Source organism: Camelina sativa, chromosome 15 (genome assembly GCF_000633955.1).
Source record: "Camelina sativa cultivar DH55 chromosome 15, Cs, whole genome shotgun sequence".
Classification (NCBI taxonomy): Eukaryota; Viridiplantae; Streptophyta; class Magnoliopsida; order Brassicales; family Brassicaceae; genus Camelina; species Camelina sativa.
The window spans coordinates 16,685,845-16,705,641 of NC_025699.1; the positions used below are offsets into that span (position 1 = coordinate 16,685,845).

Sequence of the window (19,797 nt, forward strand, 5' to 3'; positions counted from 1 at the left end):
GAGGTGCGATGTGTGTCAGCTAGTGAAGGCTGAGCATCAGGTTCCTGGCGGTTTACTGAAGAGTCTACCCATTCCTGAGTGGAAGTGGGATATGATCACTATGGATTTTGTGGTAGGATTGCCAGTGTCACGGACCTTTGATGCTATTTGGGTCATTGTGGACCGGTTGACTAAGTCAGCACATTTTCTAGCCATTAAGAAGACTGATGGAGCAGCGGTCTTGGCTAAGAAGTATGTGAGAGAGATAGTCAGATTGCATGGGGTGCCAGCGAGCATTGTGTCTGACAGGGATTCTAAGTTCACTTCGGTGTTCTGGAAGGCATTTCAGGCATAGATGGGCACTAAGGTACATATGAGTACAACTTATCATCCCCAGATAGATGGACAGTCTGAGAGGACGATCCAGACGCTCAAGGATTTGCTGAGGATGTGTGTGTTGGATTGGGGTGGCCATTGGGCAGATCATCTGAACCTGGTAGAGTTTGATTACAACAACAGTTATCAGGCGAGTATTAAGAAGGCTCCTTATGAGGCTTTGTATGGGAGACCATATCGTACACTGTTATGCTGGACTCAGGTGGGGGAGAGGAGCATGTTTGGTGCTAGTTTTGTTCAGGAGACCTCAAAGAAGATTCGGGTTCTTTAGCTGAACATGAAGGAGGCTCAGGATAGGCAGAGGAGTTATGCTGATAGGAGGAGGAGAGATCTTGAGTTTTAGGTAGGGGACAGAGTGTATCTCCAGATGGCCATGTTGCGGGGTCCGAACAGTTCATTGTCAGAGACTAAGTTGAGTCCGAGGTACATGGATCCGTTCAGAGTGATTGAACGGGTGGGACCGGTAGCATATAGGCTGGAGTTGTCTGAGGTTATGCGTGTGTTCCACAAGGTGTTCCACATTTCTATGTTGCGGAAGTGTCTCCGTGAGGGGGAGCAGGTGTTGGCTAAGATTCCTAAGATTTTTCAGCCTAACATGACATTGGAGACGAGACCAGTGAGGGTTCTCGAGAGGAGGATCAAGGAACTTCGGAAGAAGAAGATTCCTTTGATGAGAGTCATGTGGGACTGTGATGGTGTTGAGGAGCAGACTTGGGAGCCTGAGGCGAAGATGAAGGAAAGGTTTAAGAAGTGGTATGAGAAGCAAGTCGTGACTTGAACCTGTCTAGATTGGTCCCATCTGTAATCCGTGGCTGGAGCGGGAATGGAGTATTCCAGCCCATCTCTCTTGTTTTACTCGGTCGCTTGGGGTGGTTGGTTGTGTGACTTAGTAACAAGATGAGGTGGTGCTCGGGGTACAAGTTTCCATGAGGTGGGGTTTTTGGAGGAAAGTTTCATGAAATAGAAGTTTCCAAAAGTGGAAAGTTTCCAAAAATAGAAAGTGCTAAATATGGAAAATTTTACGGGAGTTAGAATTTGTCCATTTTAGCGGTGAAGAGCCTTGGAGGGGCTTGTGTGGCCTTAGCGGCGGACTTTCGAGTCAGTGTGCCCGTGTGTGGCGGTATTTTTAGACATTGTGTGGCCTTTGTGGCGGGCTGTTTAGCCGTGTGTGGCCTTTGTGGTGGGCTGTTTAGCCATTGTGTGGCCTTTGTGGCGGGCTGTTTAGCCAAAATTGTGTCCTTTGTGGTGGACTGTTTAGCCAGAGTGCCTGTTTAGGCGGTCCTTTGGGGCAGATGGTTTTTGTGACGGTCCTTCGGGACGAGTGGCCTTGGTGGTGGTCCTGTTTAGAACATTTGTTTGGCCTTGGTGGCGGTCATGTTTAGGACATTTGTGTGGCCTTTGTGGCGGCCCTTGTGGCATGTATATGATCCTTGTGTGGTCATGAGGTATTCCAGTGAGGGGATATGTGGTTGGTAGGACATTGAGATGTTTTACGCGAGCCACGGGAAAGAAACCTGGATAGGGATAGGACTCAGACGTGTTCAGAATTGTTTGCTCGCGAGTCTTGGGGGACTTAGGTTCTCCTGGTACTGCCATATTTTGAGACTTTGCGGCTTGGGAATATAGTTGGTATATTGACTTTGGATAACGATCCGGGGGCGCGCTGTAGGGTGGCAACCCGAGAGACGAGTTGGATTTTTCCTTATATATTATGGCATGCGGGCTTAGGCCCGATGAGGAGCCAACATTTGGCATGCAGACTTAGGTCTGATGAGGAGCCAATAAAAACTCAAGGCTTAGGCCTATGAGTAAAGGAAAGTCCAAAAGTCGAGAGTAAATAACGCCTGGAGCGTGAGTCTATCGCCTAGAGGTGACCTTCTGTAGATCGGTCGGAGGAGTGTCGGCCATGGAGACAGTTGCACGGGAGTCCTTGGCTGATGGTTGTTCGAGATTCGAGGAAGAATCTAGATTGGTGGGGGAGAATTGTAACATCCGTAAACCGAAATCCTGGTTTGGAGATTTCATCGGTCGATGCAGATGTTGCATCGGTCGATGCAGGTTCAAGTTTCTGCGTTTTGACTTAAGTTAAATGCTGCGTTTTGGGCAAAGGGAGAAGGAAACCCTTAAGTCGTGTTTTTGGTCTCATTCGACGGATTTGGCCGTTTTTGAGAGAAAACGAAAGAGAGAAAAGGTTCTTAAGTGTTTTTGGTGATTTCCGGAGATTTGAGGCTGTTCTTGTAGAGATCTGTAGCTGGGATCGTTGTAGAAGCTTCCTGGAAGTGTTTTTTTGCTTGCTTGAGGTTCAGATTCGTCTTGGCAAAGGTAAGTGCAGGACCATGGCTTATCTAAGCTAGAAAACTCTTTAATCTGCTTGTTGTGTGATGTTAGACTTGTTAGATCGTTACTTTGGACGTTAGGAAGCTTTCTTGTGGCTTGGGATCGAGTTTTGTGGTTGTAGGAACGAAGATCCGGCGGGAAGCTTTGGGGAAAACACGATGCTCGGCATTGCATCGCTCGATGCATATCTTGCGTCGGTCGATGCAATTGCGAGGACGGCGCGTAAAACTCTAGGGTTTTCGTGTTATGTCGAGCATGCGTCGGTCGATGCAGATTGGGTGTCGGTCGATGCATGTGTAACTTTCATCGGTCGATGCATGTGTAACTTGCATCGGTCGATGCAGCTTCCGTGTCGGTCAATGCATCCCCATGTGGTATCGATCGATGCATGTTGGTGTCGGTCGATGCAGAGTCCTGGTTTGTTATTGTTGATTGTTGATTGTTGTTTGATGGTTAGAGATGACTCTATTGCTTGTGTGTATAGCCTAGTAGATGAGAGGATTGCCTTACTGAGTGTTTATAAAATACTCATGCATTGCAATATGTGTTTTTGGTGCAGGTAAAGGCAAAGTGTGATCGTGGAATCAAGGCAATGAAGAGGAGGATGTTCTAGGGACTCGATTGGATGTTGTCTGGCATTGCTAGGTTGCTAGAGTTGAGTCATTAGAAACATTGCTAGGTTGCTGGTTTCATGTATTTTGATGATTGGTTATTGGATATGGTTTATGTTGTAATATTGGTTATTATTGGATATTTATTGGTATTGTTATTCTGTTGTTGGTTGCGATTGTGATTAGGTGGCTAGTGGATATGGGACCACTAGTTGTAGTTTACTTATTATATTATTATTATTATTTATTATTAAAAAAAAAGCTCGGTCCTTTCAGTTGTAGGCATTCCCTCCTTTACGATCAAATCTATAGCTAAATCATATCCGGATAGATCGTTAGATATATGGTAGGCTCTGCCTCCTTCACGATCAAATAAAAGCTATGTCTTTTCCAGATAGACAGATCGTTATATATGGTAGGCTTTGCCTCCTTTACGATCATATATAAAGCTATATAATATTTGAATTGATTATTTGATATAGTAGGCTTCGTCCTTCCATCACGATCTAATAAAAGGTTATGTCCTTTCCGGAAAGATCGGTTTTGCCTTCTATACGATCAAATATAAGGCTATGTCATTTCCGGACTGATCGTTATACATATAGAGGTTCTGCCTCAGTAATGATCAAATAAAAAGCTTTGTCTTTTCTGGATTGATCATTATATATGATAGGCTCTGCCTACTCTATGATCAAAGAAAAATTATGTCTATTAAATTCTTATATATAAGGCTATAGCTCTTAATTTTATTTTCTGAATTTATATGTTTGTTTATTAATTTTACTTATTCGTAAAAAATAATTATATGTGTTATATAAGATTTAAAGACAATGAAATGTATTTATAATCAAAAATATATTTCTCTTATGAGAATATATTAAGCACATGTCAATATATTTTAGACAGTGCAAAAAATAATTGGAAGGTCTAGATGAGTTAGTCTCTCGACTTCCAAAGACATCAGATTCATAATTATCGATGTCTTGTGTTCTCTAAAGTCTCAAATAAACTCATGGAGTTTCAAAGACATTTTGTCTGCATAAAATTATTATATTTAGACAATAAATAAACATGGTATCGCATGTTCGACCATATTGGAGACACGCATGTATATATAATTGTATCATGCAAAAACAAAGATGGCAAAATACTCGTAAAATATGAAATTTACTAATGCTTGCTTTAAGCATAGCATAACTAATCAATCCATCATGATCTATAAATGATATTAAATATCATTGAAATTTATGAAAAGAAAAAGAAGCTTATTCAAGCATTGCATGCCTCCATTCACATTTTCTGAGGTAATATAATTTATATTATATTCGTATCAGTTTATTAAAATTAATTTTAAAATTCTATTTATTATTTATGGAGTCGATGTTGTATACCTCCTCCTTAACTTTGTGATAGGCTATGCCTCTAGAATCATATAATGTTGGTCCAATCACCATTCTTTCAGTTTAACAAGCTCATTTTATATATATGATGGTTTATTTCTTTTCTACTCCCTATATTAAACCTCGAATACAACCGATCTAAAAGTAAGATTCGGTGCAAGATTAATAGTCATGAAAAGTCATCATCTTGAGAGGGGATGATACTAGACCCACATCCTTATAAGGATCTAAGATAATACACATGACCGAAATTGGTATGTTGTTAATCCTTAAGTGGGATTCAATACGAGATGAATGAACTCCAAGAGTTATCATCTCGAGGAGGAGAATTAAAGAATCCCAAATTGACAATAAGTTGATAAACTTTGGTGAATTTGACACCCATAGCGATATAACTTTGGTGAAGTCATATCCCATAATTTATCACATATATGTCACATGTGATAAAGTATAACATCCATGATGTTCACTCTCAAAATAAGCTATAATGAATCGTTCATAGTGCAACTCCAAGAGATTGCAAAACGATTCATGGTGATGTAGTCTCTATGTTTTTACATGGAACATGCAACTTTGCATGTAAAATATATTATATATGAGGCCAACGGTTCGTAAGAAAAATTTATCCCATGTTATATATTCATGGTTGGAGATTAAATATTTCTCATTTTGAATATTATGGGTATGTGATATATATTGTAAATTCTCCTTTATACCGCATAAAAGTATCATCCAAAGAGGATGAAATATATAGATGCGGGAGATGAGTCTCCGCTCTAATAATATAGAGCCATCTTATGAGAGATGTGCGTATTGCAAGATTTGCATATCATCAAGTTGGATGATAAAAGTTCCCCTTCATCATGGGAGAATCATCAAATAGCTTTGGATCTTTGAACAAATGAATCTAATGAATATGAACTTGAAAGTTTAAAAGTTCAACAGATCACTATTCAAAATATATATTGCAAATCAAAATCAAAAAAACGGATGGATGAGATTTCATATAATTATTGATCCTCACATAAATGAATATGAACTTGTAGTTCTGAGAAATCTCACATCCCAGTTAGAAATGCTCCAATAAAATATGTCTCTGACGGATGACATACTAAGTCTATGATACATAAGAAACATGATAGACTACTTTGGTTCCTAAGATAGATAAAATCTTTGAAAAGAAAAATGAGCAAACTAAAAAGAAGATTATACTCTCAAAAGAGAAGCAAATGAACTCCTAAAGAAGAGTAGATAGACTCTTTAAGAAGAGCTAATAGACTCTTAAAGAGGAGCACATAGAATCATAAAGAGGAGCAAGATACTTCTCTAGAGGAGTAGAGAAACCTATTGATATGGTTAATAATGAAATCAGGTACCTGTATAAAATCATTTATATAAAAATGATTAAGGAGATCTTGATTAACCATGTCATTACGAGAAATATGGAACAGAATGCATAATGTCGACAATAAAAATATTATATCGCGCAATGTGATTAATGAGGATCATAAATCTCTGCTCTGTGAGCATATAGAGATATATTTTGGCCAATAAAGAGGTAATCAAGTATATATTAAACTCATATGAAAGACAAGTAACTTTTGGACTAGTGGTCCAAGCATCAAAAAGGTATAATGATTTATAACAAAATGGTGTGTCGCGCCATGTTTTGTTAAAATACGTTATCAAAACAAAATGAATGCTATATGAATGACTTGAAGTATGCCTCATGGGATGCTTGAAGAGCTAATCCCGAAAGATATATGATATCATAATTATGTTCTCGAGAACTCATTGATGATCATCAAAACCCTTAAAGGTTTGAAAAAAAAAAAGATCTTGGAAACATATTTCGAAATAGATGTTATAATAATCACTTCTAATAGAAGTAAAAAAAAATATATATATAGTCATATAAAATCATATATAAATGCTGACGAGCATTTATATATTTTATGAATTGTGCATAGCATTTTCTACTAATCTCTTTGCAGCATATAACTCATTCTCTATGAGTAGATTTTGAGATGAGTTAAAACATATATTCTATTACAAATGTATGATTAACTTGGGTTTATTATATTTTTGAACCCCCAAGTTTGGTTTAGTTGGTTTTGCAGATAGAAGATTTATATCGGATCAATACAAAGATATATCGCAAAACAACAACTTCACGATGTTTCAGTGATACTTTGGCCATCGCTTCTTCGAGTCATGCCAAATAGTTGTGCTTCATATGCCATATCAAGAATCCCTAATGGCTCAGATGATGTTCGAACATCAACCAATAGTTACCCGCCTAAGACTGAAGCCTCGTAACATATTGACAAAGAACTTCAAACAGAGGGTTTGATCGACATCAACTAGTTAATGCTTGTTGAGACCCATTAGCAGGAAGCAACCAAGATAGTCACCAAAGCCAACAACACTGTTTGAAGACTCTATTGCATATGTCGCCCAATTCAAAGGAAGTCACACCAAGAGCAACAAAACAAGACATATTCCTCTCTTACGGCCAATAATTTGATAAGAATAAGGAAGTTGATAGCCAGTACATCAGCTCAAGTAACAATGTAGCAGATGTACTTACAAAGGTGCTTCCTGCTACTTCATTCAGATCAAAATGCATCTATTGAAGATGATACTTTCAGGGGGAGAATATGATGATTCGCATGGCTGCACTCTTTTTCCCTTATCATGGTTTTTATCCCACTGGGTTTTCCATGACAAGGTTTTTAACGAGGCAGCAAATAACACACAAAAGATCGACCTCAAATGAGAATGTCAATGATGAAGAGAACAAGACTCGTATGTTCCAGGTGGAGATTGCATCACTATTCGTTGAAAACTACGAAGCATATTTACAAAAGCATTTCCTACTTCAACATTGAGAAAGCATATTCATAGTATTGGAATGTGGCATCTACGAGATCTGTGAAGTTTTTTTGACGGGGAGTTTACACTACTGTACTCTTTTTCCCTTGTCATGGTTTTTATCCTATTTGGGTTTTTCCATGATGAAGTTTTTAATGAGGCAGTATATAACTCATCACTGGTGATGGATACTTAAGGGAGAATGTTATAAAATTGTGTGAGTATACATCACCACAAGTGTCCCTCCTTCATGCAATCCATCACAACAAGTGTCCCTCCTCATGCAATGCATGTGACACTTGTTTACTTGACTCACCACTTGTCACCAACCTCTCTATGCTTGTCTTTGTCTCCTCCTTCTATAAATAGGAGTTATGTAGAAGAGAAAAATATATAGTGAGAAGTCTTATTATCTCTCTAAGTTTCTCTCAAGTTTTTCTCTCTCAAATCCATACACTCATCTTCTAGATCTCTTCTCCTTTTGATTCTCCTCATAATAAAGTACTTGTTACCTCCAAGCTTATAATATAGTTCATAATAAAAACAATATTTTTAAACTAATTGATTTAATTTAAACTAATCCTAAGTTTAAAAATGCAATGAGAAAATGATAAAAGTGATAAATAAATAAATAATATTTTTTTTGTTTCTGAAATGTAATTTACTTTTAATAAGTAAATAGGTTATGAAAATGATAATTAAATATATTTTCAGATCTAATAATTGATTAAATCTTTCATTTTTAAAAACTAATAGAAAAAAACATTAGCTCATAATATTTCAGTGGCATATTTATATAAATAACAATTAGACGTAAGAGCATTTATTAAAAATATACATGAATTCTGTGAGCGCGACACCTCAGTCTTTTTTTGTGAGAGTGTTTTTCTATTAATATATTGGATATTATGCGACATTCTCTTGTAATTCGTTATTTTAGTACTAAAAAGGAAACAAGAACGTAATAACATGGGAAACCTGCAGCCTTATTTGGCTTTGTCTGGTACTGTGTGTGTGGTCGAATTTGAGGAACGTTTAAGAACTTCAAGATGCATCCACCGCCCCGACCCCTTTGTTGGTTTCTAATTTATCGAACATTAATTTGACCATATCGGAGAAAATTACTAGAAGTAAATCCATCTATACTAAATGATATGGCACAATTTGAAGTTTATTCTACACGTTGCAATTTGCAAATAACAAAGTTAGATCATAGGTAGAGAAACAAACACATCTCTATGTTACTTTAGATATTAAAAAAAAACCCAAAGATTTTCTGGCTTCACGATTTTTGAGAATTAAAAATGTACAAAGCTCTAACCCGTCCTAGTTTTAACATTACAATCGGTTTATTAGATATTGGATCCGATTGATAACGTATAGAAAGCTGTACAAAAAGCCGTAAGTTGGAACTGTAAGCTTTTAGTGAATAGTGTAAAACTGTAAAAAAAGCTGTACATAAAAGTTGTATGAAAAAACTGAGAGTAAAATTTTTAATAAAGCTTTTGGTAAAGTTTTTGTGATTGGTAAATATTAAAACTATATATTGTAAAGCTTTTAAAAACAGTTACCAATCAAACCCGTTTTTGGCTTCAAATATTGGTTACATATAACTTTGTGATATTTATGATTCTCTCGTATATGTTTGTAAGGATTTGAGTGGATTTTGAATCTTCTGTTCATTTGTGTTGAATTTAATGAATAGTGTATGGGTTGGTAAACTATGCGTTTACGATTCCATTAGATTTACATGTTTTTTAGAATGCACCATTGGAAATGGCTTCACTTGTTAAGGATGATATTCGAGGAACTGTTTTTCCGTGGAACATTAGTTTGTAATTTTGTTTTGTTTCTTAATTATTTATAGGAGATTCGTCTCCTTTGTTCCACCAAAAAAACATATATGGACAATTAGATGCATAACCAAGAGAAGGAAGAAAGGTATCTTTAGATATGATCGCAGGCTCAAGGAAAATTCAGAAGTAACTAACTTATCCAAGAAGCCTGGAGAGTTGATGATCATGAAGAAGTGGAAGAAAAGATCAGGTGTTGTCAAACAGAGATCATCCTATGGTCCAAAGCTCATTACCTCAACAACCGACAACTGATTGAAGACCTTAAAGGGCGATTAGAGGTGGCAATGACAAGAACAACTCTGAACCAAGGGGAAATCTCTTCCATTAATAATGCCAAAGCCCCGGGGCCTGATGGTTTCTCTGCAAGTTTCTTTTAAACCAACTGGGATACGGTGGGAGCGAATATCACTCTTGAGGTCCAATCATTCTTCTCCTCTACCAACCTACAATTGTCCATAAATAAGACCCACATCGGACTTATCCCAAAAATCCAAAGTCCTCAGAAAATGGCGGATTGCCGACCAATTGCCCTGTGCACCGTCTTCTACAAGATTATCTCCAAACTGCTATCTAGAAGACTCCAACCAATCCTGCAAAACATAATCTCTGAGAACCAATCAGTTTTCGTCCCAAATAGAGCAATTTTAGACAATGTTCTGATTACACATGAGGTCCTTCATTATCTAAAGACCTCAGCAGCCACAAAAAGATTATATATGGCTGTAAAAACTGATATGAGTAAAGCCTACGATCGGCTAGAATGGGACTTCCTTGAAACGGTTATGCAAGATATGGGTTTCCATCAAAAGTGGATAAGGTGGATTATGCAATATGTCTCAACAGTCTCTTACTATTTCCTCTTGAATGGAGCGGAACAAGGTTTGGTCCAACCTCAAAGAGGTATCCACCAGGGTGACCCGTTATCCCCTTACCTGTTCATTCTCTGCAGTGAGGTCCTTTCAGGCCTCTGCCTTAGAGCACAATAGGATGGGCGACTCCCTGGAGTCAGGATAGCACTAGGGTGCCCTAGAATCAACAACCTCCTTTTTGCAGATGACACTATGTTTTTCTGTCAATCAGATGCTCGAAGCTGTGCAACCCTTCTTAATATTCTCCAGAAATATGAGAATGCATCCGGACAAATGATTAATAAGGCAAATTTTGCATTCACTTTCTCCTCCAAAATAGGGGAGGAATCAAAAGCGGAGGCACAACGAATTCTAGGTATTCAAAAGGTGGGAGGTTTAGGGAAATTCCTAGGATTACCTGAGATGTTTGGAAGGAAGAAAAGGGATCTGTTTAACCAAATAATAGACCGTATCAGGCAACGTTCCCGAAGCTTTTCCTCCAAATGTCTCTCCTCAGCCGGCAAGACCACCATGCTCAAATCTGTCCTCTCGGCTATGTCCACCTATACCATGTCCTTCTTTAAGCTGCCTAATTCTTTATGTAAAAGAATTTAATCCGCCCTGACTCGTTTCTGGTGGGACTCCTCTGATGGCAAAAAGAAAATGTCATGGATCGCTTGGTCTAAGTTGACAAAATCAAAGAGAGATGGGGGACTAGGGTTTAAAGACATTACCAACTTTAACAATGCCCTTCTCGTAAAAGTGAGCTGGAGGATCCTGAATAAACCAGAGTCTCTATTAGCAAGAACCCTACTGGGTAAATACTGCAAGTCCTCTAATTTCCTCACTTGTCCAGTTGTCTCAACAGCTTCCCACGGCTGGAGGGGAATTTTCATCGGGAGAGACCTCCTCAAGTCAAACTTGGGTAAAGCCAATTGTTCGGGAGCGAATACTTCTGTTTTGTCTGATCCTTGGATCTCCCTGACTTCACCAGTGACACCTATGGGCCCACCACCAAGAGAATCACAACATATGCGAGTTCAGCACCTTATCTGCCCTGTCTCGAAGAATTGGGATCATGAGAAGGTTCGACAAACCATACCTCATTATGAAGATGCAATCCTTCTCCTTAGGCCTAGTAAATTAAATTCCCCGGATCGTTACCTCTGGTTGGCTACAAAGTCAGGCGAGTACACTGCCAAATCAGGTTATCATGAGGCCTCCAACGAAACCAGACGCCAATCCACTCCGGATGTGACTCTAAGGGATTTTAATTGGCTCAATGGCGTGTGGGACTTACGATGCTCCCCAAAAGTTAAATTCCTTCTCTGGAAAGGCCTAAACAATGCTCTGCCCATCAAGAACAATCTCCAGGAACAAAATATTAATCCAGAGGCTCGTTGCCCCCACTGCAACGATCAGGAATCATGCCTTCATCTATTCTTCAACTGTCCTTTTGCCATACAAGTGTGGAACCTGGTACCATTCAAAGATTCACCAAACTTAGATCTGCTTACTAATATGCGACAAGGGATTGAAGCAACTAACAAACTGTTGTGTTTACCCCTGACGAGAATAAACCAAGGACCACTCTTACCGTGGATCTTGTGGAGACTTTGGACCACCAGGAACAAAAATATCTTTGAATAGAAATCGCTAAGCGGATCGGAAACCATAAACATCACCATTCAACATGCGCGTGAATGGCAGTTAGCCCAAGATCTACCTCCGCAGACCTCTACTCAAAAGCAGATATATCCAAATCCAGTTCGCAGATCAGACACGATCCAATGTTTCTCTGATGCAGCGTGGCGAGCAGATTCGCTTGAAACGGGATTGGGTTGGATCTTCTTCGACTGTCTTTCGAATCCGGAGAAACAAGGCCAATCAGTGGCAAAAAAACGTGAGCTCCCCTCTTTTGGCAGAAGCCCTGGCTCTCTTCTCTGCTATCCAACACGCCCTAGATCTCGGGATCAAAAACATTTTTTTGCTTCAGATTCGCAACAGCTGATAAAAGCATTCAACTCAGAGCCCTTCTCAAAGGAACTCTACGGGATTCATCATGACATCCTGTTTTTGTCTTTAGATTTCGATGTCTGTAACTTTCATTTTGTCAAGAGAGAAAACAATAGAAGAGCCGATGAGGTAGCTAAATCGGCTCTACTCTCCCTCCCGGTTTGTACCACATGAATTATTAATTGAAATAGCTAGTTTGACAAAAAAAAAAAGGAAAATTAGATGCATAATGCATTAACTCTAGTCTTTTAGGTACAATAAGGTAGAAATATTAGATTTTTGGAAACATTTTTTCTTCTTTAATTCATTTTTTCTTCTGTAAGCATAAGCTAACAGTGACTATGTTTCTTTGATTAACCTCCATCCTATTTTGGCAAGTAGGGCATCGTTAAACTGTTCCACATCACGAAAACCTAAGCCTCCTGCATATTTGGATTCTATAAGAGAATCCCACGCCACCCAGCACATTTTCTTCTTATCAGGTTTGTCATCCCACCAGAAATGGGTAAAGACGGATTGAATTTGTTTCCAAAGCAAGACAGGGAGCTTAAAGCAGGACATAGAATAAACATGGAGGGCAGTGAGCACGGTTTGGAGGAGTACTTGTTTTCCTGCTCCAGATAAACATCGAGAGGACCAGCTGAGAGCACTTGTTTTCTTGTGACCAAAGTTCTCTGGGAGCCCTAGATAATTTTCGAAGCCTCCCTCTTGTGAATTATTAAGAGTAGACCTAACACGGACCTTGGTGTGAGCTGACGTCTTTGAGGAGAAGGTAATTGTAGACTTATTGAGGTTAATGCATTGCCCCAAAGCCTTTTCGTACGTATTCAAAATCTTTAACAGGTTTCTGCAGCACACATCATTTGATTTGCAAAAGAACATGGTATCGTCCACAATTAGAAGGTGGTTAATCGAGGGACTTGCTCTACAGACTTTGATGTCGGGGAGTAAACCTTGGTTTTGAGCCTGGACGCATAAACCGGAGAGGACCTCGGTACAGAGAATGAAGAGATATGAGGAGAGAGGTTCTCCTTGACGCAGTCCGCGAGATGGAGTAACTAAGCCTTGCGGTGTCCCATTGATAAGGAAGGAATATGATACCGAGCTAACACAAGTAAGGATCCAGGATATCCATTTGTCACTAAAACCAAGCTTTTTTAGGACTGCTTGGAGGAAACCCCATTCAATATGGTCATAAGCTTTACTCATGTCCGTTTTAAGCGCCATTGAACAATATTTCTTAGCTTCCGGTGTCCGGAGAAAATGAAGGATCTCATGTATGATGATTGTTTCCATTATATGTGGTCTCTCCTGCTAATATTAATAATTAACAAGACTCAGACCTAATTTTGGTTGAATTGTACTTAATGCCCAAAATGGCCTTCTTTGACTTTTTTTTGTTACTTACTTGGTCGCAAGAGCTTCATTTGTTCTCTCTTCTCAGTGGTCATCTTCTTTTCATTAATTTTGAAACGAAAGATGATCCAACTCAACACTCCCTTTCCCGGCCATCCAGTCTAGGGTTTTAAAGCTCGATGTCTTTTACTTTTCCATGGATGTACTTTTCTTCACCAGAACTGTTAAAAAGGTGCTATTTTATCATTGTTGTAACTTGTGTTGTACGTTGTAATATTAACTTACTGGTGGTTAATTAGTCTTATCCCCTGTTTTAGAAATCGCTAGGCGCTAGTCGGGCGGTTGTGGTGGGCCTAGCGCCTAGCGAGAAAATCGAAGATTAAATGGAGATTAATCAGGGACTAGTTTTAGGGTTATTTTATTAAATTAACAATAAAATAAAAATATATTGTACTAAATATATGTATAATTCTGTTTATGTTAAAAGGAAAATATCAATTAAAATATAAAATTATAGTATTGTCTTTAAAATTATGGTAAACACATAAAATCATCATTTTAAAAGAAAATTTTATGATTTTTGTTAAAAGTTATACATTAGTTATTGTAAAACATCATAATCTCTTAATTAAAATGCCTAAATAACAAAAATATTTATGTTTGATTTTTATTTGGTTCTTAAAAAAAATTGGTATACACAAAATTAAGCTGAATTAAGCAGAAAATAATCGGACTAGACATGCATAATCGGATAATCGATACTAGGCAGGGATTAGTCGTTAATCGAGGCGAAGAGGGTGGGCCTAGCAATTTTATGGGACATAATCGGTGCTAGGTGGGGGTTTTTAAAACAGGGGTCTTATTTATCAGTACCTTTGTTTTATTGTTATTTTTTGTAACACTGTGGCCGTAAAAAGTCTTGTTAAGAGTGAAAGTGGGTTTCTTGATGTCTTTTTTGGTGGATTAAGGCATCGTTCATAGTGAGGATTCACGTTTGTTTTGTTACTTTTTTTTTTGGAATATTGTTCGGTGAATGATGAAAGAGTCTTTGAACTTTTTGTTATAAATGTTGCATGCTTTCTATTGTCTTTGATTTACATTTTGACATATGCATGTGTAATTTTGTGATAATTAAAACCCTTAAGTCACATATGAGATGACAAAATAATAATCATTACTATTTTTGTAATCCACCTTCCTAGAACAATCTACTTACAAAGATTTGGCTGTCGTCCAACAATTCCCCAATCTAATCTTCTAGCTAATACTATTTTCCACCAAATCCATGAGAACATATTTGAGTTGCCACCGAAACATACATCCTGGTCGTAGGTGAAAAAGGCGGTTTAGTTCTATCCATCCCACATGCGGAGAAAAGAGATCCATAAACGATTTTTCGCTTATGTCCCACTTGTCGTTTGTCTTCTACTCTTTAGTATGAGAGGAGACACCAACATCCAAACTATCACAAAATTTCATCAACAAAACATTACAAAACTGTTTCACAATCTCAAAGTTTTTAAGGATGAAAGCATTCAAGATTTTGTCATGACTTACTGTATACGCCAACCGCAACCCACTCGTTCACAACCCTTACCCAAGTACTCGTCCATCCCACGTCAATCGTCCACCTAAATACAGAAAAAAAAAACAAACAGTATGAGTTGATGTCTCAAGCTTCAAGCTGAGACTACAAAAATCTCACAAAAGCTAGAATGAGAAAAAACATTACTTTTTCATGGGGTGATGAGTGTTCCAACCGATGAGTAGCATAGCGAAGTACATTGCTCCTGTGGCAAACACAAAATGGAAGAATCCATATCCATATGGAACACCATCTTCCTCTTCTCCTTCTCCTTCTTGATCGCTCTCAGTTTTCTTGAACTGGAAACATTGTGAGTCTATTCCTGTTGAAAATGTGGCGATAACCATTGCAAGTAGCGCAACCACAAAGCTCTGCACAATGTTACTCAAAATCAGTATAATTTTTACTTTTGGGTGAAATTTAAAAAACAAAGAGTCTTAAGAGGTTAAAAAACTTTACAATGATGGTAAGCCAGTCTGTTCTGTTCGAAGCTGCTGCTTTTCTGTTGCAACTTTCTCCCACTGGTTCACTGCACAACATCAAAGAAAAATTATAGCTCCACTACTTGTGCAAGCTTCTAATTAACTTTTCTAGTTTTTTCACGTTCAAATGCAGAACTTGAATAGAAGTGGAACAAACGCTCAAAAAATAAAAAGATGTGTTGGAATTTCTTTAAAAATTCTGTTATAAATTTTTCTGATTATAATTTTGAAACTTTTCCAACAGCTGAAACAAAGAGAAATCACTATGAAAACACTAGAAAATGAACTTATGTTCATAGGAACCTACATCTTTTGATTCGATTCCTAATTTCCTAGGATCCCTAAACCTAGAAACCCAACCCAAAACGAACTTTGGAGAACACATATATGTAAGTCTAGAACCCTAAAACTGAAACACATAATTCATCATCATCGTCCCCTTTGCTTGGAGCTTTCTCACTAAGGAAAGCTTAGTTCTCTGTTGCTGCCGGTTGGTGAGGAGAAAGAGCAATCGGATTTAAGGTTGGGACATGCGTCTCCTTGAACCTGAAAATATCGTTTAAGATACTGAAACCGTCTTGTTGAGCAACGAGAAACGTTTGCGTAAACTTGCCCCTCACGTTATCTTTCTTCCTTGTCAAGTATCCATTGACGAACACAATAACACGATCATCCTCCATAGGATATGGTATACCAAGTGAAGTCTCAATCTCAGCCGTGTAATCTTCGTATCGCATAGCCAGAAACTCATCTTTCACTTCTTCCCTAGTGCAGAAAGTTTTCTTGACAGACAGACAGACAGGATCACGACGGTTAAACAGACAGGGTTCATTATAGAAAATATGAAGATAGCGAGGTGCTTCGTTAAGAATGTAATAGTAATGCTCCACAAAGGCATTGCTAAGATTCTCTGCATAAGTTTTGTTCTCTGACATATCTCCAGGAACTGAGAGAGAGAGAGAGATCTGACGATAGAAGCTTAGAAACAAAGCAGGAAGATGATGATGATGAATGGTTCTTGACCTATCTTCTCCACCATATATATATAGTGGCTAAGGACACCAAACCAACTAAATCTCCTAATCATACTCGACTAGTACTAACTCCTAATTCCTAAACCATACTAACTTTTAGAGAAGTTATCTAAACCACACAATAAATAAAAATAGAGATAACAATAAAATTATTATCCTTGATTATAGATATATACTAATATTTTGAGATGATTTTGGTTTATATTTTTCTCACGATGAATGAAGAAACTGGGAACACAAACATATATATAAAGAATAATTAAAATGTAGAAGAAAAATAAATAAATAAGATTAGATCAAATAATTCTAATGATGATATAATATCTTTAAGATCTAACCAGACCTTGTTAAAATAAAAGATATGATATGAAACATAAACATACCTTCGAATGGCGCACCAGCAGACAAACACAACATAGAGTCCCATTAGAGCTGGAGTCAAGTATCCAGCATTCACCTATTGGTGTTGACAAAATCACATTAACAATAATAATAATAATAATAATAATAGATACAAAACACAATCACAATCAAAGTAAAAACACAAATCACATTATAAGAATAAGAATACTAGATACAAAAAAAGACTTACTTTAGGATGAAGAGCTATGCTTGTCATGAGTTGGATAAGGAACAAAGTCCATGTTATAAAGAATATATTGAGAAGGCATGACGAATCAGGTGCATACCAGACGTACATCATAATCACTCCTACTATGCACACTGTGTATGAGGAAGTTGATAGTATCATCACATAGACACGGCTGCAAACATAAAGTGTGTTTGCTTGATTAATTAGTACTAGAAAAAAAAAAAAAAAACATTTCTTGTAAATTAGTATCAAAAGAATCTAATCATTTTTCCGTATCTTTTTGGGATTGATAGCATTCGTTAAGCCATTGAATGAAACTGATCACACTAATTAGTTGTATTAAGAGAAATACCCTGTACAGAAATAACAACAATAAGATTTGGGATTTTTCATATAGTATATACTCATTGTAAAGTTGGACTGATCAAATAAAATCTTACCCTGCACCAAAATGGGCAATCTCTCCTACAAAACCAAACCAAACAAAAAAGACGTTAGTCGTCGTACCAATTGAATTTGAAAGAGGATTTAAAGAGTAATATTCTAATCAAGCCTAACCGTAAAGGTTAATAATGGAAGAAGGAAGCAAGAAGGGAATGATGGTTAAAGCAGGCCACAAGATGAGCTTAGCAAACCACCATCCAGAATGCCATCTATCTCTTGACGAATGCGTTTTCGACGTGCCAAGAGTTGAAAGAAACATAACGAAGTAGAACAACTGATGACTTAATGGTCAAGGTCAAAACAATTTCTAAGTGACTTAATGAAACATATAACATTGACGTAGTTAGATTAGTATGTAACGAATGAACCAAGAAAAGGATACAAAACATCCCAAGCTAACCCTTAAGACTCCTTCCGTCCCCAAACAGTTTTCTCCGCCTTTACAGTTCTTGAATACTGCAATATAATCAAACTTATAAGTACAACGAACTAGTGATGTAAGTTATATTTGAAACATGATCCAAGAGGGGAACATACTTGTCACTTTTCGTAAGGCACGCCGACCATAATCACGGGCAGCCCAAGCTAGTAGATTCGCGATGAGGAAGATCAGACCATATACATATCTAGCCATCCAGGGATTGCAACCATTGCGGAACTGATGAAACCATGATCCATTCTTAATTGCTTCATAGCTATCGTTTCTGCTGCTTCCACTGTTGTTTCTAACGCTTGTACCGGACTCCATAACTCTTTAAACTTACCAGACTCTCTTCTCTTCATGACATTAGAAGATCGAATGATTTAAGAAACACATCACAGAGGATTTTGCACCAGAAATCAGTTTCTTAGATGGAAATCGTCAAGAACCAAAAAAAAGGCAAAACAGGGCGATCGACAAGCTTCCCCTGTCTATGTCCTTGTCCTTGTCCGAGAGTTTTCGTCCTTCAGATCAAAACCTGTGAAAGTAAACAATGAAAATTCAAGCATTTGCAAAAGCAGAGTCGGCAAGAACAGAACAAGAAGATAGAAGAACGAAGCAAAGGATAAGAATCTGATTCTGTTATCAAAACAAAAAGAGGAGCACATACAAATCTATTCTAGAAACGGTGAAGAGATTGCAATTTTGTAGATTTGAAGTGGACAAAATTCATGTTTTACATGAGAAACATCGGTTGTCTATTCTCAAAAAATATCACACAGACACACAGAATCCGTTTCTCAACAGAAAGCTATCTCATTTGTTTTCTGTTTTAGCCGAACAAAAACAGAGAATACGTATAGTGCAAGTAACCCTTTACCCTTCTTTAGCTTAAACTTAAAAAGCAACCTTTTATAAGCGTCAACGAGAATCCACAATAGATGGCTCATTTTAATCCGAGATTGCAACTTTTAACCTTAACCATGTGAATAATAAAGACTAAAAGACAAAAGAACAAACCAAACTTAAAAAAGGAAGCTACAAAATCTTAAGACAGTCAAGATTCTTAAGACTTAAAATTCACAAAGTCAAGATTTGGCAGGAACTGATATATAAATTTATACACTAATCCAGAAAAAAAGCAAGAACCTTTTGTGTTGTAACTATAATTTGCCCTAATGATAATGGAGAGGCGTGGATAAACAAAGAAGCACTAAGAAAAAAAAACTTTAGTTGACAAGGAAACAAAAGGTTAAGAGATCAAAAAGCGAAAACGAATTAGATCTTATAAAAAGATAAAGGATTCGGAATTCTATGCAATTTGTAAAGACTTGAAAGAGAAACGTGTTGGTACGGATACAAAATTGCGCAGACGAATCTTACGAATATGAATGGGTAATGTAATGCTAAGCAGCAACATCAGATGCCCTTTTCTAGGGATTCATTGGTCCACTTAATATAGAGTGGAGACACATACCTCCACTAAGGCACTAAGACGAGTTGAAGAAAAAAGTGACAATTGTTAGACTATTCCCCCCCATCTCACAAAAAAAAAAAAAAAAAAAA

General features: G+C 37.6%; 3 protein-coding genes across 5 annotated transcripts in view; all 3 read right to left on the reverse strand.

Annotated features, from left to right (window-relative positions):
• Positions 12,657-13,613, reverse strand: LOC104748533. The gene has a single exon (XM_010470158.1). The coding sequence runs from the start codon at positions 13,611-13,613 to the stop codon at positions 12,657-12,659; it is 957 nt and encodes a 318-aa protein (XP_010468460.1).
• Positions 14,828-19,797, reverse strand: part of LOC104746985 (probable serine incorporator) — a 7,584-nt gene continuing 2,614 nt past the window's right edge. Inside the window, exons 1-12 of one of the 3 annotated variants that reach the window (XM_010468551.2) lie at positions 19,381-19,609; positions 18,348-18,769; positions 18,193-18,266; positions 17,925-18,084; positions 17,807-17,831; positions 17,630-17,719; positions 17,367-17,538; positions 17,158-17,231; positions 15,718-15,787; positions 15,406-15,629; positions 15,231-15,304; positions 14,828-15,135 (exon numbers count right to left, since the gene is read on the reverse strand). In XM_010468551.2, coding sequence (XP_010466853.1) covers positions 15,074-15,135; positions 15,231-15,304; positions 15,406-15,629; positions 15,718-15,787; positions 17,158-17,231; positions 17,367-17,538; positions 17,630-17,719; positions 17,807-17,831; positions 17,925-18,084; positions 18,193-18,266; positions 18,348-18,558 — 1,236 coding nt within the window. In that variant the 5' untranslated portion in view covers positions 18,559-18,769; positions 19,381-19,609 and the 3' untranslated portion in view covers positions 14,828-15,073. Of the gene's footprint in view, positions 15,136-15,230; positions 15,305-15,405; positions 15,630-15,717; positions 15,788-17,157; positions 17,232-17,366; positions 17,539-17,629; positions 17,720-17,806; positions 17,832-17,924; positions 18,085-18,192; positions 18,267-18,347; positions 18,770-18,901; positions 19,304-19,380; positions 19,610-19,797 lie in introns of those variants that run through there. The other 2 variants (XM_010468550.2, XM_010468549.2) reach the window with 2 other exon arrangements.
• Positions 15,795-17,136, reverse strand: LOC109129040 (putative G3BP-like protein). Its single transcript, XM_019236560.1, has one exon. It carries the CDS (start codon positions 16,673-16,675, stop codon positions 16,211-16,213), a length of 465 nt encoding a protein of 154 aa, XP_019092105.1. The 5' UTR covers positions 16,676-17,136; the 3' UTR covers positions 15,795-16,210.

Excerpts from the sequence above, each read along its gene's own strand:
- LOC104748533 (XM_010470158.1), bottom strand. The coding sequence starts at position 13,613 with ATGGAAACAATCATCATACATGAGATCCTTCATTTTCTCCGGACACCG.
- LOC109129040 (XM_019236560.1), bottom strand. The coding sequence starts at position 16,675 with ATGTCAGAGAACAAAACTTATGCAGAGAATCTTAGCAATGCCTTTGTG.